Source organism: Falco cherrug, chromosome Z (genome assembly GCF_023634085.1).
Source record: "Falco cherrug isolate bFalChe1 chromosome Z, bFalChe1.pri, whole genome shotgun sequence".
Lineage (NCBI taxonomy): Eukaryota > Metazoa > Chordata > Aves > Falconiformes > Falconidae > Falco > Falco cherrug.
The window spans coordinates 35622726-35647390 of record NC_073720.1 but is presented as its reverse complement, the minus strand read 5'-3'; the positions used below and the strand labels follow the sequence as shown (position 1 = coordinate 35647390).

Below are 24665 nucleotides of genomic sequence, written 5' to 3'. Positions count from 1 at the left end.
ATTGATTTTTTTATTATTAAAAAGTGAAAGTTGAAAGGCAGCTCTAACCCTGCTTTATCAGCCATGCTTGGACCAACTTTGGATGCCATTTCTAAGAGCTGGAGTTGTGCCAAAGACATTAAGTTACTTTTTGCTTGCATTTTTCCAAGCTATTCTTACTGCTCTCTTTTTATGAAAATAATTCATTTTATTTGCTTTGCAACAAATATTTGTATTCAGGGGAGTCTCTTCTGTATTAAGACACTGTCTGTCTGTCCCCTGGGGTAAGAGGGTGGCTTGTAAAGTTATCAAAAGAAACTTGTAACTATGAGCACTCTTATTTCCTTCAGAGTTTGCTGTGCTACAGATGATCTAATGACAGTTTATTGGTGTCCATTTGGGGAAGAGGGATTGGTATTTTTATTTGAGAATTATTTCACTTGGGAAACTCTGAACATAATAAGCATGAATGAAACAATCACAACGTAGTGTAATAAAGGTCATTATCTGAGAAGGTGAACTAGAAAAGGTGTTCTTTCATTGTAGTTTATGTGTCCAGATACTGTAGAAGTGAATCCTTCTGGCCATGTCCCACTGTCCTCCACTGAAAAACAGTGTGAATGTTACTGCATCTCTCTAGATAGGCTCTTTCTAAGTCTATATTTTCTTTTCAATTCTTCTGTAGCTCAGTTCATTTAAAACATTACTGCAGGACAGAGTTGTTTGAGTGCTCATAAAGGCAGGTGAAGTTCACAGTAAAATTCATTTGATGTTACATGTAGGGCTCCACTGACTTCAGCCTTTCAAAGTTTGTGGCATATTTTTTGTTACAACATCATAAATGAAGTAAGGGAAAATGCTGTCTATGTTGATTTTAAAGACAAGGATCTCAGACATGGAAGGACTATGATTTGTCCAGAGTATACAAGAAGTGGCCATTGAGTCTAGGGCTAAAGCTTCAGTACCCCCGGAGTTGCTCACCTCCACCTCTCTTTCTGAGATTACAATGTGAAAACACATTAAGAATGCAAAAAGACGGTTTCTCTTTTCAGGCAACAAATGTTCATGGTTTATGTGATTTCTGTTTGATACTATTGGTCCTACTTTAAACCCGAAGTCAAGGACTTTTCAGTTTCTCAGGCTTTGCCAGCAAGAGGACTGCAGAGGCACAAGAAATTGGGAGGGCACACAGCTGTGAGAGGTGACCCGATTTGGCCAAAGGGGCATTCCATACCATGGGATTTCATGCTCAGTATATAAACTGGAAGGGGGGGGTGGGGGGGGTGGGGTGGCGGGTTTGACTGGGGCTGCTGATCACTGCTGGGGGACTGGCTGGGCATCAGTCAGCAGGTGGTGAGCAGTTATGTCGTGCATCACCTGTTTTCTTTCCTCCCTTCCCTTTGGATTTCATTCCTCTCCCCTTCTCCCTCCTCTTCATTATAACAGTTGTTGTTGTTATTATTATTACTGGTTTTATTTTATTTTATTTCAATTAAATTGTTCTTATTTCAGCCCTCAAGTACTACATTCCTTCCTGATTGTCCTCCCCATCCCGCTGGGTGTGGGGCAGTGAATGAGCAGCTGCATGGTGCTTGGTTACTGGCTGGGGTTAAACCATGACACGTCTTCCAGTGTGCTCATCAACATGATTTGCTCATGAAAAATGTGCTTCTGTTCTGTTTTGTTATGGAGAGCTGAAAATGGTAGCTAAAACTCCACAGTGTGCAAAATTCTCTGGAAATGATGAATAATTGATACACAAAAATAACGGGTTTAGTTTAATTCTAAATGTTCACCTTTCTCTTCAGAATTTCCTTTCATAGGTAATATTGTGACATTGTTAACACCACGTACATTTTACAGTGTTTTCTTGCTTACCTCAACCCTTACCACCTGCTGATCTATGTCCATACAAAGTATCACTTCGCTTTTTGAATCAGTTTTAGATCAAAGGTAACTAGTTTCATTTAAATGTAAAAGATCTCAGGCAAAGCTGAATAATACCTATGTAAATAATATTCCTTAATGAATAGACTTCTCTGTGAGTAACTCAGTATCTCTAGAGATTGTTCAAAGAAAGTTGATGAAACCCAAAGTGTGCAAAAGTAAAAATTGCACCGTATGTGGAATTTTTTAAAAGATCCTAACTGGCATGAATAACTATGATTCTCTTGTCTGCTTTCCTAGCTGTCACCTATTTTCATTCTGTTATTTTGCCAGGGGGGTTTGTAAATTTTTTTCAGTTAAACAAGTCCCACAGTTTTCCTCAGAAGCAGCCAGAAGTACTTTTCTGCCCCTAAAGGTTAATGTTGCATTTAGGGCCCACACTTGCCTGCATAGAAAACCAGGTATTAATCCTTATCTTCCTTTAGTGGGACTACCTATATATAGAGAGATATATACACACACTATATATACACCTATATATACTCATATATACCTATTATGTGTGTAACAACTGTCTCTTGTAGTTTCTCTGCTATTAGCAAAAGTCAGAGGCCAAAAAATCTCCAGATTCAAAGAGAAATATTAATAATTTCAACATGCTTTTTTTTTTTTTTTCAAATAGTATTGTACTCAACTATAACAGTTTTGTATGACCTTAAACATTTTAAACCATCTGTTGCCTGGCACTTTACCATCAGCCACACTGGTTGTACTTTTCCTTCAACATAGAGAAAATAACATACTCAGAGGGAGGGTGGAAGATTGCTGCAGCACTTCCATTTATTTCTGCAGTGGATACCCCGCTGAAAGTTGCATTGACTGAACACAGGACAGACACAAAGATCGATCCTAGTGGGACCAAAACCCTTGAGGTAGTGCTTACTCAAAATCGATCAGTCTTTTCAGTTATCCCTGGCAGTGATGGCTGTTACATTTTCTAAACATTTCACTACAGCTTTTTCTTCAAACCTATACTGAGAGCATGGTCAGAGGTACTGTCCTCATCCATGATCCATTCAAAACATTGTTATTTTCAGTAATATTAGTAATTTTGTTACATTTCAGTTTATCCATTCTTTCTCGATATGACATTATCATAATCCAACAAAATAAATGTATACCTTACTATGATAAAAAAAATTTCAGTGTTGATATAACCTTCTGCACTGTAGTAAATAATTACCAGATTTTGAAGAATTCTGTCATTTCTTTTTTCTTGTACAGCGGCTTAAACAGTCTTACGTTTCTGCCCTTCAGGAATCATAGTTCTGCTCCAATTTGCGTGTTGTCCTCCTGACTTCATTTTTTTGGACTGCACTGGTCAGAAGCTGATGCTGAATGTGTTTTAGGGTGTGCATAAAATGGAAAGGTGTGCTGAACGAGGAGATGTGTAAAATATAAGGCAAAATCAAATGCATTTTGAATATGCAAATATGTGGCATTATCATATCAATGCATATATCATTTGTGAATGTATCATATATCTGTATATAAATTGTGTCCCCAGAGCTGATAAAAAGCATTACTGTGTAGCCTCATTGCAGGATGCAGGGTTGACATGCCCATTGTTATGCATTGGTTTTCTTGCAAGCTGCGCAGCAGGCAGTTTCATCTAAGTAGCTAAAAGAGCATCTCACTCCACGAATCGTCCATTTGCCTGCCAAGCTGGCAAGTACCCTCATTCTAAGAGTTAAATGTCAAGTCTGAGGAAGAGTGAGAGGACTCAGTTTCTGCTCAAGCCAGTGGTGAGAGGAAGTTCATATGCTCTGACTGCACTGAGCTTGAGGTAATGAGATTTGTAGCCTGAGACACAATAAGAAGCACACTTGTTACTAACTTTTTGTGATTAATCTGATTGCCAAGCAATACAAAACCAGTACTAATAGACCTTGTCTGACTCAGGAAGGTGCCTTCCCAGGACAGAGTGGAAATGCACTGTCTCTGTTGTACTGTTTGCAAAGGACTGTGGTTCCTAGGGCTACCTCTCCAAGACCAACATAGGAAGAGGCATTATTTAAAAAGCAGCTGTTTTTAACATTCTTTACTATAGATTTGTTTTGCCTCTGAGCACTGGCTATGTATGTGCTTCTTGTGGAAGTCATTGAGCCATTTTTGGTGAAAGAAAGAAACAAGTCAACTTTCTTTCTCAAAGCAGAACATACCTGATATCAGTGATGTCCCACCAAGTAGTGTTTGCTTAACTGTGACTTCAGATTTCCTCAGAAAATGGAATATATCAGGAAGCTGGTATTTGCTGATTCTGCTTTCCTCTCCTGAAGTAGAGCTACCTCAATCCATATAGGGTGAACTGAACTCAGAATTTTTTCTCTACCTATGTTGAACTCTAATTACACCAAGGAGGTGACTCAAAGTGCAGACACTGTGGAAAACAGTAGGCAATGTGCTAATTTAATTTTTTATTTATTTATTTAATCAATACATTGACTCTGGTGCTGCCTGCCAGATTCTGCTCTGGCTTGTGCACTGAGCAGGCCTGTTGGAGTCACTAGGACTGGTCAGGGCAGACAGGATCCAAATTATTAGACTTTTTTGATACTGTTCTGAAATGCATCCATTAAATTATTTCCTGTGGTTTTATGGATGCTACTTCTGTTCTATGTTTGGATTTCTCAGCTGAAAAAAAAAAAAAATAAATTCCTACATGGCTGTGGTCAGAAACAATAGAAATTGTGGAATTCAGCGCAGCCCTGAATATGAGATTGTTTGGAAAATACCACTGGCTCATCTATCAACTGTTAAATCAGCAAAGAGTTCTCAGGAGGTGATCATGGAATTACTGCTACTGTAGCTTTCTCTATTTCTTCTGTGTTACTGCCCTTAGGCTTACCACTTCAGAGCCTCCTTCCACCGCAGTGTCCCATCCACTTCTAAATATATATCTCTTAAAACATTCAATATGTGTTTACTAATTATGATCAGGCTAAAATTCAAGTGCTGTGCTTGTAGGACTTTTTTTTTTTATCAGAAGCTGTATTTAAGTGATGACACAGTAATTTGTTCATTCTTCTGTCAGTGTAATTTACAAGGCAACGACAGATAAACATAGCTATACAAGATTCATTTACAGTGACACAATGGCAGATACACAGAGCAGAACCCTGCCTATGAGATAAAGTGGACTGAGTGACTTATGCAGTAATTAGGGGATAATTGTCATTAACCTCGCAAACAGTAGTTTACCCATATTGTTTAAAAGGCTCCAGGATGCATAATGACAAGGTAATCTGTCAAAGCGCTAGGGGGAAATATTAATAAGATTTGTGCAAGCTTGGATAGAAAATATGCAGAAAGCGGCCACATTAAGCTAATTGGTGGATGAATATACACTTGTAAAAGTGCTTCTAATGGCACGTTTGCTGCTCTCCAAATGACTACTGTTAATGTGGAGAAGTGGGCTGCCTAGAAAGTCAGGACTGCTGGGACAAGAGGGTATTAAGACATGCAGGCACAGTTATTATTACTTTGTACACTGTAATATAATTTCCCCCACTTTCTTTTGCATTTCAGTGCCTCTAATGTGTGCAAACAGATAGCTCATTTCATGTGCCGTAGCAGTTTTGTATTCCAGTGACCTTTGCCTTTTTGGTGTCACTTCTTCACCCTGCTATCTCCGTTTTGCATCACGTTGCCACCTATGACACACTTGGGTTTTTTGGTGTAAATTTTTCAGGTAAACAATCAAAGAAAAAAAGCCTCATTAAGATCATGTTGTGCATATTGCAAGTAATAATGCATAGTCCCCTAGTGAATACTAAAGATGGAAATCAATCTCCCAGTTCTTCTGCCATTTGTATACCCAGCATATAGTGCAGCTGAATCCCCTTATTGAGGCACAATTTGGGTTCCATCAGAAAACCAAGCATGTAATGAAATCGAGCCTATGAGTATAACTTATTGGCACTTTTACTCCAGTGTTTTTGTCCTCAACATCTTCTCAATTCCTTACAATACCCTGGGTTAGGCAAATTTCTTACTGAGTTCTTTGGAAGTTTTACTTACAAGCACAGAAAGACTCAGCTTTTGTTGCTTACGTTTTCCAGTTAGGGTTAAGGCTTTAGTCAGTTTAGATTTAAAGTGAGAAAAGGACAGTCTGGTAGTCTGATGTGATTTGACTGTTGGATGTCTTGCCCTGCTTTTGGTGCAGCCCATGTTAGATGGAGCGAGGATGTCAGGCATGATTTGTCTGTATTATCACATTGGGCACTGGGGAACATCTTGGTTGAAGAGAGCCTGTGTGTCTCTTGTGGCTGTATGCATTGCAAATACAATACCTCATCGGTGCTCTTTGTGGATGTTTCCTGTTTCTAATAAAAACTATGTGTCATTCTTTCAGTATTGGTGAAACTGAGGCTCAGAAAGGCTTGTAGCTTACTAAATTTACTGAAATCTGTCAGAGGATAGAAAACATTGCTTCTCAGTGAGTTGCACAGCACTGACAGCAAACAGTAAAACCACAAGTGATTTCAGGGACTGATAGTATCAAGGCAAATTTTCTTACATGGCACACCAAAATGGGCAACTATATATACAAAATTTGGTGAAAGTGACTGTGAAAACCAGTCATTGCTATGGTTATATGCATGCTGGGTATTTCCTACCTACTTACATGCAAAATTGTAGTTAATTTATAGCTGGAATTATTTCAGTGGTTTGCCAGGTTTGTGTCCTGTTTACATCCTATCCAGAAAAGTCCCCAATGGCACCTCATACAGTCTGAAAATTTTGCCTTCGTACACTGTACACTTGGTGGTTTGTTTGCCTTTAGGAGCCATGTCTGCCTAAGGCAAACACTTTGTTACTTGCCACAAGTTAGTGGCAAAGCTTCTTCAGAGACATTTCAATGAGTTTTCCACTCTTGCAGGTTGTAGAGAAGCAAAAGTATCAAAATATTCCTCTATACTTAGGCTCCAAGGTTGTGGATTTCAAGGTGTTTAAGCAAACTGAATACCCAATTTCTATAAAACCTTGATATTCTGCCATTTGATGAATAGAAGAAAAAATGCCTCATCTTTAGTGTGCATTAAAAATGTTTTCATGAGCATATACCATAAAGCATCTGGTCTTTAAAAATCTTTTCATAGTCTCAGCCAGAACTTATGGTGAAAGAAATAAATGTTTCCATTTGAAAATTTTTGCAGTTCTTGGGGGAGAGGGGCAAAATACTTGGCAAGTGGCACTGATATTTCAAAATAAATGTCAAATAATGAGATAATGACAACTGCTGAAAGATACTTTGGATCTTTTTAAAGCTACTGAATCAATGTGTATCCATGCTAAATGGAGTTACGCCATTAAAAATTAGTGACAGATTTTGCCATTTAATAGCTGTGACCAGCATAACAGTTGTTTATAAATCAAAGCAAATTTTTGTGACATCATAGGAGTTATACAACTATAAAAGTAGTAAACGCAAGAAGAGTGTCAGGCTCTGGCTGTGCTTAGATTCTCTTCCTGCAAGTGTGGACAGAGGTTTACTGTGAAAAAAACTTGTCAGGCACCCAAAAATCAAGAGGTTTGATGTAGTTGCTATGATTAAATGAAGCTTGAGCTGTTGTAATTGAATATGTTGTAACCCCACAGTGATCTATCATAGTTTTAAAAATAAAAATGCTGCATGCAGTGTTATTCAGGGGAAAAAAAAAAAAGAAGTCATTGTCCTGTGAATTATACATTCTTATCTGGTCTATAATCAAGAGCATTCCATAACAAAGTGAATATTTTATCAAAAGTCAAACAATATGTTTTAAAAATCAGACACATTTAAAGCTGGTGCCTTTGCATCCTAATAGTTCTACTGGAGTTGCAGAGGTGAATACACATTCATCAAGAGCAGGAAACAGTTCAGATTGATGTTTCTTTTTTGAAAACAGTAAGAGACTCTCTCCCCTACCCCCCAGTTTGCATGGATGCTTTATAGTTGGCATTTGACAGAGTGTCATCATCTCTGAGGGCAGTGCTTTCAAATGTATTTTAAGGCTGGTGAACCTGAAAAATGAAAAGCCATTGTGCAGTTGGGGTGCCCTATGAGGAAGTTCAGTCTCCAAAAGGAGTTGTGTGTTGGGAATCCAGTTTTTTCATTCCACTCCCTGCAAATTAGTCCAGAACCAGTGCTCCAGCAGATTGTTTGTGCAGGGGTCTGTGCTGCTGGCACATGTCTTTGGGATGAGATATAAAACAGAGGACCTGCATACTTTTGGTCAGTAAAGACCCTGTAGGCCATTTAGTGAGAGTGTGGGTGGTTAACGGCGGTGTCCTGGCTAGGTTTCAGCTGCGGTTATTGCATTCCACCTCCTTACGTTCCATCTGCAGTTTCAGCAGGACATGGTGTTCCTCACTTTCACTCCAAAACCGTTGAGCAGTGCTCCTGTGCGTCGTTACACAGCCGCTGTGCTCCACCATGGTGGTACACACTCGGTATATATTCAAACAGATTTGGCTCCACATCATGCTTCAGGGTTAAGTTATGTCAAAATTACTTTCCAACATGGTCAGTTGAATTACTTTGGATTTCAAGTGCAATTACTCTGGATCTAAAGTGCAGCCAGATTTGACCCAGTGTCTACAGTATCAGTTAGCGAAGTCTGCAAAGGCCTTTGGGGGTCCTTTTGGTCAAGACACAAAAACTTTTTGCTGCTGAATGCAGGAGACCTGGAGTCTAAGGAGCAAAAGCAGTCTAAGGACCTGGCAGCAAAAGTAAATATAAACATTCATGTAAGTAAATAAAATCTCCTTCATGTTACTGTTCATTTGAATACATACTGCCAGTATCATTCTCAGTGATACTTTGGGGAAAGACAGCCTTCCTCTCTTCCCCCGCTGTAACATGCTGGTATCCTCATGCATACCCTGTGTCTTTGGGTCAAAGGAAACAAGTCCCAACAGGTAAGAGAAAGGGGGTGTCGGAAGGGAAGAAGATCTATCACTTTTGATTTTTCTAGCAGTGTGTAGGCTGCAGTGAAGCCAAAAGATAAAGATTTCCATTATTGATTGAGAACTTGGTAGTGCTGCACTGTGTTTATTCCTGCTGCACCATTGTAACTCAAGGAGACTCAAGGAGGCTGCTGACACTTAAACACGAGTTTGTTCATATGGTTTTAGTTGGTGAAGGGGGGCTGGTGGGAGCTGGGTAAGTGACAGATGAGGGGGAAAAAGTTTTAACCATAGCTGTTTGCAGGCTCGGTGTGTTAAATCTCGTATTGGTTGCACATGTATAGTCCTGGTGAGCAAGTATGCACACATTTTCATGTTTACAGGAGCAAAGGTGAGTTAGGTTCAGCATGGTAAGAGCACCTATCAGGAAAATTAGTATGTGGTTGTATGTGTGAGTGTACATTTCTATGGAAAATTAGACGTAGGGCTTACTTTTGTCCTGCCAAGGTCAGTGGGAGTAGCCAATATGAGCAAGAGGTTGCACATTGCCCCATCTGTAATAGTGTGAGTTGGTGTGCTGCTGAACACTTTTGGGAACTTTTACCCCCAGGAGCAGTAGGACTACCCATAGTGTAACAGCTTGAAATGTAATTGGGAAGCAAAGAGATGCTCCTGGGAAATTCAGCCAAACAAAAACAACAAACCCTAAATCATGGAAATCATGTAGGCTTTTCTTTATTAGAAACAAATGTTGACTTTTTTTTTCTGTCTACACCCTAATTAAAACCATCCTCTGCAATTATAGTATGACCAAATGAATATCTTTGTCTGCTTTTCAGCTGTTACAGCTGCACTCAAAATGTTTCTTTGAGATCAGCTAGAAAATACATAGCTCTTTAAGAAGTGCTTATAGAAGCAAGAATTGTGATAAACACTAGGCTTGCTTAATTATTTAATCAAACATGTATCTATGTAGTATTTTATAACATGGATACTTAGCTGATCTGCATCAAATGTGGCAGTTTTATGGTACGTATGCAAACTTGCTAGAATATGAAGGCCAGCAATGTGTTTTCCTATGTAACTTGGAGTGCTTCTCAGAAGTTATCACAATAGTGCCCAAAAGTAATCCTTGAATTTTTCCCAGAATATAAGCCTTAAGAAGCAATTTTTACCTTTTTTTTTAACCTTTCTGTTAATCTCAGCTCTTGTATAATCATGTCTCACAATGTATTCAGCCAGGTGTATATATACATTTTACCTATGCCAAGCAGTTAATGAGTAAGGTAAAAATAGAACTGCAAAAAGTCTGTGATTCGTTCATGTATTTACATACATGTGTCTGTGTGAATTTAGACATACAAAATTACCCACAGGTAATACAGGCACAGGAGTCAATAGAGCTTCCCACACAAAGTGAGAGTTTTATTAAACTAATTTTATAACAAAAGTTCAAGGTTTACAGTGTATGTTTATAGTATATCTTTGTCTAGACTGTCGTATTCTCTAAATAGACAGGTTTTTAATTGGGAGGTTTTAAAGCTGAGTTGAAAGCTTGAAATTTGTAAAGCCTAAAAGCACTCAGGAAATGAAGACTCATCTTCACAATCCTCCCAAATTAAGCTCCTAAAAATGGGAGTGATCTCTGTGTCCATCTTCTGTTGTAGTCTGTTCGTATCATCAAAGACAGTCATCATGACACCCGTCATCACCTGTTCTGTCTGACCCAGAAGTTTAAGAGATGTACCCTAACATATCCTGACACATCTCATCCTAACGTACGGTCAGCAAAAATGAGGAGGCAGGTTCAGGGTGGTTAGGGTGATTAACCATGACATTACTTTATAGATCTAATGTAGTATGTGTCTGTATATAAATCTATACCTATACAAATAATGGAGTCAAGTGTGTGTTTAGACTTAAGAAAAGATTCAAGGTTATGTCTTGGAGGTTAATTTAATTGGATTTAGAGATTAAAAGATTTTCTCCATATGAAATTGTGAGTGTGTTACCCACACATATAAAATAAAACTAAATTAAAAACAAGGCTGTTTGAGCAAAAAAGGAAGAGCATCTCTGTATGCCATAGGGGTTGGGCTTACTTGTCTGTTGCCTGGCTTAGAGCTGTAAGTGTGCAGTGGTATCTCTATATTCACTGACTTCCTTGTATACATTGTCACAGGAGGCTTGGCTTAATCAGTTGTGAGCTGAAAAAAGTAATATAAATTGGAACCTTTTGTCATGAAATATTTAAATGTGGATATGATTTAATGGCTTTGGGGAGAAAATTTACCGTGAGAGATTGTAAGAAACAAGAAATCGATTACATGTAAGAAAGGACTTGAACCTCTAATCAGGTATTACCATATACAGAGAGATCCCTAGCTAGTTATAGCTTAATTCAAAGGGGATAATGGTTAGATTTTTTGTTAATTTTAAGTTTTATCAAAAAATGACATTCCTATTCCCTCTTTATCTAGCTTTGCATAATACATACTTACAATGATTTATGGAAAGCCATCACTATGTAAATATTGAAGTATATGCTGCACCGTATCCATAAGTATGTGTTTTCTATGAAATACAGGCATCTGTGCAATTTTTCTTTACTTTTGATGGGGCATAAAAGCCAAATAACTTCTTGCTGAAAATTAACAAAATATAGCTTGATATAACTCGTAGGAATATGCAGTGATCATTTAAGAGCTGTCTGATTCCCTGCTGTTTCTCTGACAGTGAGGGTAAACCCATGACAATCACACCCTTGACTGCCAGTGTCTCTGGTCAGTGGGACTTTGCAGCTGCTGAAGGTCTGGCCATCCTAGTTGCAAATCCTTAAACTAAATGAAACAAAGAGTGGTAGCATCTCATTGAGGGGTAGCTCATGTAGCCAACTGCCAGCTTCTATGAGTTAAGCTGTGGAATAACTCCCTGAAAGCGTACTGGGAGCCCCCACATTTGGATGATGGCTGCCTGTCCTGTGCATGCAAGGAGCTGGTTGTGCTGCTGCTGGGAGAGGGACTGTGCAATACCACCTTCCACTGATGTGTGGGAGTCTGTTACACGTTCTCTACCTACTGTTCACATTAGTTACTATCCTGCTGGCTATATTTAAGTTTTATTTACTTAAATATCCATTTTTGTAAAGCATCCATCTGTTACATAAACCTGTGAGTGATTTACAAATTAAAGCAAAAACGAAACAAAATTAGTACCAGTAGTACATTATAAAGCAGCCTGCAGCTGGCTGCAGACAGGAATCTTAAGTCAATACATGTAAGCAGTGTAAATTAGATGATGTTATTTCCATCTTCAAACAGTGCAAGTTACAGTTAGAAAGAATTAATGCTTGTGGCTTGGGATCAGAAATGTGTATGTATAGATTGGGTCAGAGGTAACAGTGAAGGCCTGGAGACCAAAATCTTAACTGAGTCTGGTTTTGCAGTTCCAGGGAGGAATTACTCAAATATAAAGCTGGTATGGCTGACTGGAAGTTGTGGGAGTAGTAAATGTGAGAAGCTTCAGGTCACACTCATGGGGAGAGTAGCCAAAGTTAATTGAGTGGGAAAAAAATAGAATCTTAGAGCTTTAAAATATGAACCTGTCCTTTGATTGTTTGGTGGTGGTATTTTTTTCCTCCCTGCCCTTGCCCCATTTTGGTTTTGTATTGTTTCACATTGTTTTGTTGTTGGGTGGGGTTTTTTTTTGTTATTCTGGATGATATCTACTAGATAGTACTGACAGGTCTGTGAAATACTGCTCCAACAGACAGGTAGAACTGTGAGGGCATAGAAATTAGAGATGTCCACCGTGCTTAAAGGTGTTTAGAGGTGCAGAGATTTCCTGACTAATGCTGCAAGCCAGGACCAGCATCTGCATCACAGTGTTTCCTGCTGTGTAAATACATGATGAACATTTTCTGCATAGAGATGGTTTCTGGGGCTTTCCATCTGGGTTAGCTGGGTAAGATTTTCCATAATTAATTGCTGTTGGGGGTTTCATAGTCTTGTAGGGTTTGATTGTGGGTGGTTATGTGTGGAGCCTTTCTGAAGGTTTGACAGTTGCACCTAAGGTACCGAAACATATATTGCATTGACCTTTGTCATTAACTTTGTGTCCAGAGAAGTGAAATAGATCAGAACTGAAATAATAAAATCACCTGTAATCAAATAAATATATTCTTTACTATTTGGGCCAAACTGCATTTTCCAGTACTCTAGGACATGTAAGGGGAGACAAGAAATCAATCCTCTGAAGACTGAAGATAAAGAAATAAATAAGACTGGGGCAGGGGAAGCAGGTGGGGAAGAAAAGTATTTGCAGGCTTCATAATCAAACAAGAGCTAGTGGTTTTCGCAATAGTGTGTAGCCCAAAATGTTCAGATAAGGTTCTGAAGCTGAGATTCAAGATTTAAAAAGATCAGAGACAGTGCGGTGGAGTATCTGCAAGGCTTTCAAACTGTTTAATGCATGAGGAAACAAGGAATAATTCTGTTTTGATGGCCTGCAACAGCGCCTGTTGGTTATAGTTACTGTGCTGATGTTATGTCCAGCATTTGCCCAAAAGGAAAGATGCCAATAAAATGATGTATTCATTATATAAGTATTTTAATATGTTTTTATCAATACATGCTGGAATGGATTGCCTGACATTACATTGCAGAATTTTTAAGTCCTACCTTCAGGCAAATCTCATGCTTACTAGCAAAAATGAAAGTGTAAAATGCTTTTTAATGTATATTTAACAACAGATAGTCTAGTGATTACTGATGTGTATTCTCTCTGGATTTTTCCCTTGCTATCAGAAGGCAATGTTAAGAGACAACATTTTTACACATTTATGCTATCTACATCCATCAGATGCTTACTTTTTACATATTTTTAACTGTCATTTATAACAAGGCTGAAAAAAAGTAATCTCTTAAGTCTAAAGTGTACCAAGATTACAAGCTTACAATCAATTGCCACTAATAGTCCAGTTATGCTTAAAACCAGTGCCCCAATTTCTACCTTTTGATGCAAGTTTATAATGAATATGTTTTTCAGTATTGCTGTCATGGGAAAAAAAAGAAAAAAGGAAAAAAAAAAAAGGAGTAAGGTACAAGTATTATGTGCTATTTTTAAGACTTTTTGCCTTGCATCAAAATTTCTTGTGAGATTGCCCATGAGTGACTTCAGTCTTATGTCTGCTCATATTTAAGAAGCAAATCTATCAGATGCATTTATTTAGCTCTTTCTTATAGTGTCACCATTTAATAGCAATTAAGGTACAATTTTCTATATTTTACAATAGAGTGCACAGCAACAGTTTGTGTTTTACACTAATGTATGCTAAACAGTAGCATTGTACATAGATCACTGTTGTTAAAATACAAGCATTGAAAGCATTTTAGATCACAGAGCTCTGTGGTCTAAATTTTGTTTGCTCTGACATTATTAAACTCAATCTGTTTCTCTGACTGTGACTCTAATTACTGTATTTGCATGGCTGGAAAGTTTGCATTTTTTGGTCGAGTTCTATTAACGCTGTTTGCATGGTTGTTTTTTGAGCTTAGTGTTTCATGTCCAGGCAGCAGAGCACCTTCTATTGAATTCAATAATTATGCAGAATCAATAAGTTTTTTCTTTGTGTTTGTCTTTGTTGTTTCTTTGATATGGCCTCTAGGATGCTGCAGGCAAGGTGCTGGACCGCTGGGCCATCATGTCCAGGGAAGAAGAGATCATTACCCTTCAGCAGTTTCTGAGATTTGGAGAAACAAAATCCATCGTGGAGCTGATGGCAATTCAAGAAAAAGAAGGGCAGGCTGTGGCTGTGCCATCTTCAAAGACAGATTCAGATATAAGGACTTTTATTGAAAGCAATAATCGCACCAGGAGCCCAAGTCTCCTTGCTCACCTGGAGAATAGCAACCCTTCCAGCATTCATCATTTTGAAAACATCCCGAATAGTCTTGCATTCTTGCTTCCATTCCAATACATAAATCCAGTCTCTGCTCCACTGCTGGGGCTGCCTCCAAACGGCCTCCTGCTGGAACAGCCAGCTATGAGGCTCCGAGAACCAAGCCTTACAACCCAAAATGAGTATAATGAGAGCAGTGAATCTGAAGTTTCCCCTACGCCTTTCAAGAATGAGCAAACATCCAGCAGGAATGCTTTGACCAGCATCACAAATGTTGAGCCCAAAACTGAGCCAGCCTGTGTCTCTCCTGTTCAGACACCTACGCCCGTCAATGATTTATCAAAAACAGAACACACTAAAAGCTCATTCCGCATTCACAGAATGAGGAGAATGGGATCGGCCTCCAGGAAAGGAAGAGTGTTTTGCAATGCATGTGGCAAAACTTTCTATGACAAAGGTACTCTTAAAATCCACTACAATGCCGTTCACCTGAAGATCAAGCACCGGTGCACTATTGAGGGCTGCAACATGGTCTTCAGCTCTCTCAGAAGCCGCAATCGCCACAGTGCTAACCCCAATCCCCGCCTCCACATGCCTATGCTAAGGAATAACCGTGATAAAGATCTAATTCGTGCTACATCAGGTGCTGCCACTCCAGTCATAGCAAGTACAAAATCCAGCCTAACTTTAACAAGCCCTGGGCGTCCACCAATGGGGTTTACCACTCCTCCTCTAGATCCTGTACTACAGAACCCTCTTCCCAGTCAGCTGGTGTTCCCAGCTTTAAAGACTGTCCAACCTGTTCCTCCTTTTTACAGAAATTTACTTACTCCTGGAGAGATGGTGAGTCCTCCAACCTCACTCCCTACCAGTCCAATAATACCAGCAGTGAGTGGCATGGAGCAGCATCCCCCTCCTCCTTCGGAGTCATCAGTACCTTCAGTGCTGATGCCCACCCCAGAGCCTAACGCGGACCTTGCCCCCAAGAAAAAGCCAAGGAAGTCAAGCATGCCAGTTAAAATTGAAAAGGAAGTTATCGATACTGCAGATGAGTTTGATGATGAAGACGAAGAGGTGAATGACAGCAGCACGATGGTGAATGACATTGGTCATGACAATCATTGCCATTCTCAGGAGGAGATGAGCCCCGGCCTGTCTGTGAAAGACTTTTCCAAAAGTGACAGAAGCAGATGTATTTCCAGACCAGACATAAGAAGGGCAGACAGCATGACATCAGAAGACCAGGAGCATGAGAGAGACTATGAAAATGAGTCAGAATCGTCAGAGCCCAAACTGTGTGAGGAATCCATGGAAGGTGATGATCATCTCCACGAACCTGGTGAAAAATCTATGATGCACAGTGACAGACCAGATGAAAACCACAATGACTCTTCCAACCAGGATGTCATTAAGGTGAAGGAAGAGTATACAGACCCTACATATGACATGTTCTACATGAGCCAATATGGACTGTACAATGGGGGCAGTGCCAGTATGGCTGCCCTTCATGAAAGTTTTGCTTCTACATTCAACTACAGCAGTCCTCAGAAGTTCTCCCCAGAAGGTGAAATGTGCTCCAGCCCAGACCCCAAGATCTGTTATGTGTGCAAGAAAAGTTTCAAGAGTTCCTACAGTGTGAAGCTTCACTACAGAAATGTTCATTTAAAAGAGATGCATGTCTGCACAGTGGCTGGCTGTAATGCTGCGTTCCCATCACGGAGAAGCAGAGACAGGTCAGTAAATATTAATTGATTTTCTACATTATTAAATGTGTTGAATTATGTAAGAATAGGCAGTTTAGGATATATGAAGAAATAGAGAGATGTACAATAATGATAAGTGACAATCGTGTTCCCATGACATTGAGAGAATTTTATCACTAAGATTTTCACTGTTGCTTGGCATTCAGAATAGTACATATTGTGACATCCTCTTAAGTGACTGGCTAGATAATAAGTGTCATTATTCTTTCTGTGTGACTGTGAACATGTGCATTGTACTTCTGTTTATAAGCTGAAGCTTTTATTACATTGATTTTCTTCTCCCTGCAAATTTAAAACAAGAAAAGCTTCTATTAAGTCAGTTATATACAATACAAGTATCTCCATACATGCATATCAAACCATAGGACAACAGGAGGGAAGGAGCGGATGGACAGGTGGATGAGTGGATGGATGCAGAGAAGGGAAGAACTGCAATAAAAGAATGATTTCTATCTCATAGGGTCATATGAAAGCAAACAAAAATCATTTGAAGGCTGTTCTTTCTTGTCTTCAATTTTTCAAACTAGCTGCTATGTTGTAGCAAGAACAAGTAAATCTTAAGAAAATAGTTGTGCCTTTTTTCAGTAGAACTTATACACCTCTCTGTCCACTATGGTCATTTAGCCTGCTTTATCTTCTTTTATGCATGTGGGCAACTCCCTTTCCCACTGATGGGAATTACGCACACTCAGAGAGGAGAGGGTAGACCCCTACATATTTTTAAGATCAACCAGGGTATATTCTGCTAGCACTTCAAATGACATCATGCCCTAGCTATGCTGCATCAATACTGAAACAGTTGGGCTTAAACAGAAGCAGCTGGTCCTTAAACTCTTAGGTTGTTGGGGTTTTTTTATACAGCACTCTTTTTCATTCCTGAGGAAAATGTAATATAAATGGAATTTGTCAAGGTGGTAGGATAACACAGTTATTTCAAACTCGTGGATAAAAGCTGTAGCGTGTGATGATGATCATATTGTCACATAACAAAATCTCTCTGGTTCATGGACTGATGGTGAGTGATCTTTTCCTTTATTTGTGTTTCATATTTTTTCATTATGTTGTAAAAACTCAGCAGACACAGGAAGGAAATTAAACCTAGCTAAACATTTCACACACAGCTCCTTTTTCTTTCTGCCCCCCCTGCCCCCTCCCCCCCCCCCCCCCCCCGAAACTGATGTGGTTTGAAAGTGAATATATCATGTCATACAAAATGAAAGCAAGTTAGTGTTGAGGATACTGAGGAGCCAGAATTCACTATTTTGATGGAGAGTCCAGTCCCCAAATATCTCATATCTTCTGTTATCATTTATGAAATCCACTAAACAGAAAAATAGGAACACACGTAAGAATACATGTTCAAAATTAATAAGAAGGACAATCTAGAATGTTTGCATTTCAGTAGGATGAAACCACTGGAGATGAAGCAGGTAAAACTAAATTAAGGCTCCTTTCTTGCTGTATCCTGATAACATTTATGAGACTTGAGTTTGACAAGGGAGGCATGTGAGTCAGTGGTATAATCTACACTGAGTTTAGAAGTGTGCAACCCCTCTCAGTTCCTGAAATTGCACAAGTTTTGTTCATCAAGACTTGGTTGGTCTGTTTCCTCAAGTGGATTATGAAAAGTCAGTCAGGTACTAAGAAAAACAGCTTTGCATTCAGCATGTGAAGTAAAAAGTGGCCAGCTTTAGGGTTTAGAACTTTATGCAATGTATTAAATTTCAGCAGGAATCCATAGATAGATCATGCTAATAATAAAGTTAGGATAGTAAAGATTTATATGTTCTAAATAAGAGATGACTGTGATGACATACATAACATATTTATGAGAAAAGAACATTAAAAAAGGGAACATTTTGAAAATATTTTGTGAACTATGTAAGACACTCCTATTAAGCTGATTAAAAGCGAGCCATAAAATAAAAATCTAATTCAGGAACTTAAAATGCAGGCTGCATATTTATAGATAAAATCATTATTTACATAATATTATGAGTTATGTAAGGCACAAGACCTTCTTTTTATATCATTCCACTATTAACATTCAGAACGTGGTTCAGTTACGTGTTGCACTTGGGACAAAAGAAATTCAGTAGGCATATTATACCCTTTAATTGCAAAGATTTAAGAGTGGTTATACACTTCAAAAAATTCAAAGGTGTGGTACAATTTGTGTGCCCATTCAGGCTTGACGTTTTTATAAATTCATTAGCACTCCTGGTTTGCAACAGTTGTCTGGAAGTGCCTTGAAAGAACCAACAAATGCTCTCATGGTTCTTGATAATTCTTTCAGATACTTGAGCAAGAAACATCTTCCAAACTTCCCTGGGCTATGCATTCTTAACCAGAAGTGCAATGTCCAGCAATGTGCAGAAATGAAAGCGTATGTGCAGCATATAAAAGAAAGTGGATGAAAGAATTAAGTAAACATTTAAAACATTCTTCTTTATTATTGCCTCAAAATACAAGGTGTTTTTTTATATAAAGTTTGGCAGTAAAAGTTGAATTAATATATCATCTTTTTTTCTCAAAAACTTTTTAATTGCCCAGAAGATTTTCCCATTTGAATTGTTTTTATTTTTTGCTGATATTCCTTTTGAATACATACATTAATTTTAAAGAGAGTCATTACCTAAGTATACAATTTGTAGCTCTTCAGATTATGGAGAGCTCCTCAAAGAGAACTGGATAACTAAATTTATGTCATTGGTAACCACGAACTTATTCCAGCCACTTACATCAGTTTCACTTTAAAAAGCTCAGAAGCGTTTTACTATTAGTCGCTGTACAAGAAGTAAGAAATAGCTACCTGAAGCATGCAGTAATAATTCCTGGATAATATTTGTCATGTATTGGTAATCCATTTTGGACATATTATAAAAAATCTGTGTGATTTGATTGTGTTTTGAATCACATAATCTTTGACTAGCTAGAGAAGATCAGAATTTCTTTGCTTTGCAGGTTAAAATTAAATAATTTTTTTTTAGTGCGATCATCTTAATGAAATCAGTCCTAGCTGTCCCATAGCTTACAAGTCTTGTGAAGTTATTACTTTTATTTTAGTCATTTTATTAATTATATTACTAGTTTTGTTCTAATAATATTATTAATCCTGTTATAACTAGTTAGAGGTCTAAACTTCATAACGCTAGTCATGTTCTAAAAGAAAATACAAGCTTAAGCGGAGATAGATAACATCAGCTGATCCTTTTTGTTTCCTTTAGAGCCATCTGATACGGCTTAGGACCTTTTCTAATGCAATTATAGTTAGTCAAAGGTTTGACTATATTCCGCCAGTCCTGTACATGCACAAAACTCCAAATTGTTGACAGTGGGTGTAGCTGTTGTAAATGGGCTTTGCAAGGGTGGGGTTGCGGTACAAACTGCTGGTTAGCAGAGGCAGCAGATCCCGTCAGGGGCCAACGCAGTGCTACTTTGTCCAAAGGAGGGGGTTTTATCCATCTCACAGCTGCAACCCTCCATTGTGGAATGCATCCTGTAGCAATTTGTGTTGAGCGTTGGCTAAATCCAGCTTCACTGTTCCTACATCGTTTGTGCCAAGGTCAACTCCTGTATAAATACCTTCTGCCAGAAAGGTTGGAATATCATCTGAGGTCTGTGACTAAACATTGCTGCTCCTTGTAAATTAGGGTCAAGATAACCAGAAATTCAGGAGTCCCACCTTACACGTGTTTTTTCAACACAGGGCAGAGAAAAGCAAAGTGAAGTCCTGGCCCTTACTGTCAATGACCCAGTAATTCTGTTTTGCCTTCTCAAAATTAGACAGTATTGCTTTTGAATAGTCAAGCTCCACTGAGCCTAGTTTTTTTAAAGGGCCTTTTTTCATCTTCTGAGCTACAAGTAACATCACTCCTCAGATCAGCCTTATACATACCTATATCTTTGGTCTTTTCTCAAAGCAGAGAATTGTTTCTGTCGTGCTTTTCCTGGAAGCACTACATTTGTAAAAACCACATTTTCCTTCCATTCCTCAGCAGCCACTCCCTGAATGAGCTGTTCATCCACTTTTGTTTCTGTATTTACTTCAGATGTCCTTTCTTCTAAAAGCAAGACATTCCTGCTACATCTTGTTGCAAGAATGCCATGGAGAATAAATAGGAAAAGAGACTGTATTAAAAATTTTGTGGGTGGTCAGAAGCAATGTCATAAGGTTCCTTTTGAAGAGAAAGACACCTTTTCCAAGTATTTTTTTAGATGGAAAAGAGAGACGGGAAGAAGACATATTCTTGTGAGAACTGTTGCACTTGAATGGAAAGAATACTCCTTGTAAAGTGAATTCTATCTGGACACAGAGGTCTGTCCTGTGACTGGGGAGAAAGGGCCCCAGTGCTTAGATTCCCCTGGGATCTGCTCCCCAGCCTCATCTGAGAGTCCTGCCCCAGTAGATACTGACTTTGCCTTACAAAGAGATAGATTTGGTTGGTCCTTGAAGCCAGCACTGAGGTACAGCTGCTCAGGCATGATCCTGAGCTGTGGATGAGACATGTGAATGGGAGAAGAGAACAGTTATTTCCTGTCCAAGGAGGACAGTAATGCCCCAGTTTTATCCAAAGGTCTGTGTTGGAGAGCATGTGCAGAGCTGAAGGTCTGGAAGGTGAAGTTTAGAGCACTTGACTTCTTTGTTCCTGGCTTTCACCTTTAAGAGCCAAGACTTTTGTGGTCAAAAACACTCATGAAACAGGAGGTGGGCAGACCTTACACCTTCAGTAAGTCTTGTTGAGAAGCTACAGTTGGATCTTAAGGAGAAATACAGCCATCTTCTCTGCAGCCTTAGTGCATGCTAAATCCCTCTTTCACCTCAGAACTGGCACTATTAAAATCTGGATTTCTTAAGCGAGGACACAGATTTAGTAACAATATGTTACTGTATTTTCCTTTCTGTCATAGTATGAAAAATAAATTAATTCTTAGTGTACCTGTTCAGAGGAACAAAGCAAGAAGTTTTCACTTTGTGTTTCTGCTGCTGAAGTAGGACTATCAATTGCTCAGGTTTGCCTTTCAGTTTTCTCACAAAGTGAGAGAGAGAGTGTGTGTGTGTGTGTTCCACAAGATGGAAAAGGTGATTGAGCCCATGAATAAATTTGAAAACAAAATAATATCTGCTCATTAACTTATGAATAAATATGAGGCAACTATTGGTGCCAAGTGTGATCATGCCACTTGATTGCTAGTTAAATCAGTCCAGATTTAAAATGTAAACTCCTTGATTTCTATGGAACAAGACATCTGTAGGTGGTTTATTAAAACCTGCTGATGTCTCTAGAACTAAATTTGAGCAGATATAGGCCTCTGGGTAGCTGTATTGAAAAAGCAGATACATTTTGTCTGGTTACCTGACTTCCAGCCCTGTACAGGTGTGCTTGAATAAATTAACATCAGTTACCTATGATGAGCCACTGCATACATTATCAAGAGAGGTGAAGATGTGAGAAAGCTGCTACCTGCCCCCTGTTATCACCTCCTTGACACAACAGCACCCAGTTTTTCATCATCCTAGTGTACTTGGAAACTTCTGCAGATAACTTTTTAAATAATTATTTTCTATAAATGCACTCAGTTCTAGGAACAGATAGCTCCAAGAAATAAGATATTTCACACCACTCCATGATAACTATTACTGTATTTCCCCTAATACAATTAGCTGTCATATACAGCTTGCATTTCCTCCAATAAGAACAAGGAAATCAGTTTTGAAGACATTAGCTGTATGATGAACTATTTGTCAAGAGACAAAAGGGCTATTTTTTATACGTATTTAAAATATTAACATATTTACACCTATACGACTGTTGATGGACATAATGCAGTTCATGAAGAGACTAGCTGCACATCCAATACAGTTGTATGAACCATTAGGTTTTCTCTTGCAGAGTCACCAAGATGTGTGTCATTGATAATGTTCATATAACTCTTCCTTCCCAAGAGAACCTAGATCACAAAGAAACATTTTGTGGCAGCCCTAACAGAGCTAAACTCTTCCATGAGTAGTCATGTTGAACGCAGACTGCCTGTCGTATTGCATACTCACTAATGTGAACAAGAGAAGCAGAATTAAAAATAGAATACACAGAACTATTTTTTTCATACTAATTAATTATTTATTTACTTAAAAGAAAATAAATAAACTAAAACAAGCCCTGGTTAGTAAAGTTTGCAGGATTAGCTCTGGCGTGGAGGGAGTTCTTTTCCAACTGCACATGTCCATTTGTTTTGGGTTTGAGTTGGAGGTTGTGGTTGGTTTTTGAAACTATCTGTTGTCTTCAGTACGTTGTTCTCTTTTGGTACATAAAATGGTATCACTTTGAGAGTGAGAGTACAGGCTTTTGTGCAGTGCAAGAAGTCTCATTCTTGTGTGCAAGAAGTCTCATTCTTGTGTGAACTTGTAAAATAAATCAAGGACTTTTCAGTGACCTGAAAAGTTTATTTAAATAAACTGCTACACCAGCATTAACATAGGTGGTAAGCATAAATAAAGCATTGAAAGTACTAGCCAAAAGCCAAACATGCATTGAGTGGTATTTTCCCTTGGTATGTATTGTGACAAATAGTGTAGATGTTTGATTTTTTCGGTACAAGTTTCCCGTGTAGGTTCTATATGTTTTGTGTTTGGTGAAAGAGATATTTTGAGAAGATGACTGGGAACATGAACGCTTATTCGTAATTTCCTGGTTGCCCCTAGGTTCCCAGGAAATAACTGGAAAAAACAACTCTTCAGAGACTGGGAGAAAACCCGAGTGTTTTCCATTTACCTGAGTAAATGTAAAGCTGTTCCCTATATACAGAGACGTCCCATCTCAGAGTCTTCTGGAAGTGGGATAAACAAAACATCTACCTAAGTTAGTTCCAGCAGAGAAAGGCTCTAGCTGTTCTTTTAAACTTAACAGCAGAAAACTGTAAGATTTCTGCTATGCTGGAGGAAGCTGTACTTCGCAGTTACAAGACAGCACCAGGGCACTATTCCCAAAAGCCTGGATGTGTGAAAATGGAGCAAGACACTGCAACCTGAGATGTAGTATTCTCAGGTGGAAGAGTCTGGGGAGAAATAATGGAAGGGGGAGGGAAACACATCATGTGGCAGCAGTAGCTGGGTCTTTACTGCCCTTTGGAGTTAACAGCTGTCAATGAAGGAGGGAGGCACTAAACAGGCAGGTAAATGCTGTCATACATACCAACATGATACACTCATTTGTCAGCTGTGCTTGTCTGTCTGAAAATAGAAACTGTCAGCTGGAGAGGCAAACTTTACATCAGATCTTTCAGCCTAACCAAAGATCACTTGTAGATGAGACAATTTTCTTCTCCCCTTAATGGTGGTGGTGATGATGTTCCCCCTAGATTTGAGCCATTTCATTCATTAGAACATGAACTGAGTGATCATGCTCAGGCATATCAGAATTAAAGCTAATTTTATTTGAAAGTAAGAAAACTGGTGAGGCAACTCCTAGAAATTACGTGGGGAAAGAAAAAAATAACCCAGAAGGGGAAGAAATTACCAGGTGTAGATGACTCCAAATAGCTACAACACTGGAGGATTTTGGAGGATAGTGTGCCAGTTCTGTCAGTGTAGGCATAGGTAAACATTGTCCACAGTTGGCCTCACCCCAAAGACACAGTCCTTTCTAGGGTTTGTGAGGTCATGGGGTATTTTTTAAAGTAGATTTATGTAGCGGGCGATCAGTATAGTAAAACAAAGTTAATTTGGGTTCCTATTCCATTACTTTTTGACAAGATAAGTCTTGGCTAGTAGATCCAGATGGATTGGTTAAGAACTACAGGGAGCGTTTTGCTGTAGTCACAGATATCTGAGGTACTGGCCTGAAAGCGAGTTTGCGACAAACAGGTGAGACAGGTGTGTTCTGCACTGGAATATATCTTAGTAAAAACGTGTTACTCAGAAATGTTTGGCAATTTATGGGCCCTGGGGAAAGGAAAACCCAAACCCCAAACTCTCTAAATCTGGGATGCCTCTTCGTGGTTGTACAAGTTGCTAGTGATTAGCAAATATGACAGGGAGTAACAGCAAATTCATAACGTAGAGCCTATAATTGCAGGATTATACTGTGCATATAGTTAGAAATGGTAAAGGGGGAAGACAACCAGACTGCTGACTACTTATCTAAAGGTGATCCTGAAGGCAGAAATGTAGAGTTATCAATGAGATT

General features: G+C 38.8%; 1 protein-coding gene across 1 annotated transcript in view; it reads left to right on the top strand.

The window, feature by feature from the left end:
- BNC2 (basonuclin 2) overlaps positions 1-24665 on the top strand; it is a 237177-nt gene that overhangs the window by 193742 nt on the left and 18770 nt on the right. Inside the window, exon 4 of the mRNA XM_005441022.4 lies at positions 14483-16449. Within this exon, the coding sequence (XP_005441079.3) occupies positions 14483-16449 (1967 nt within the window). The remainder of the gene's footprint in view (positions 1-14482; positions 16450-24665) is intronic.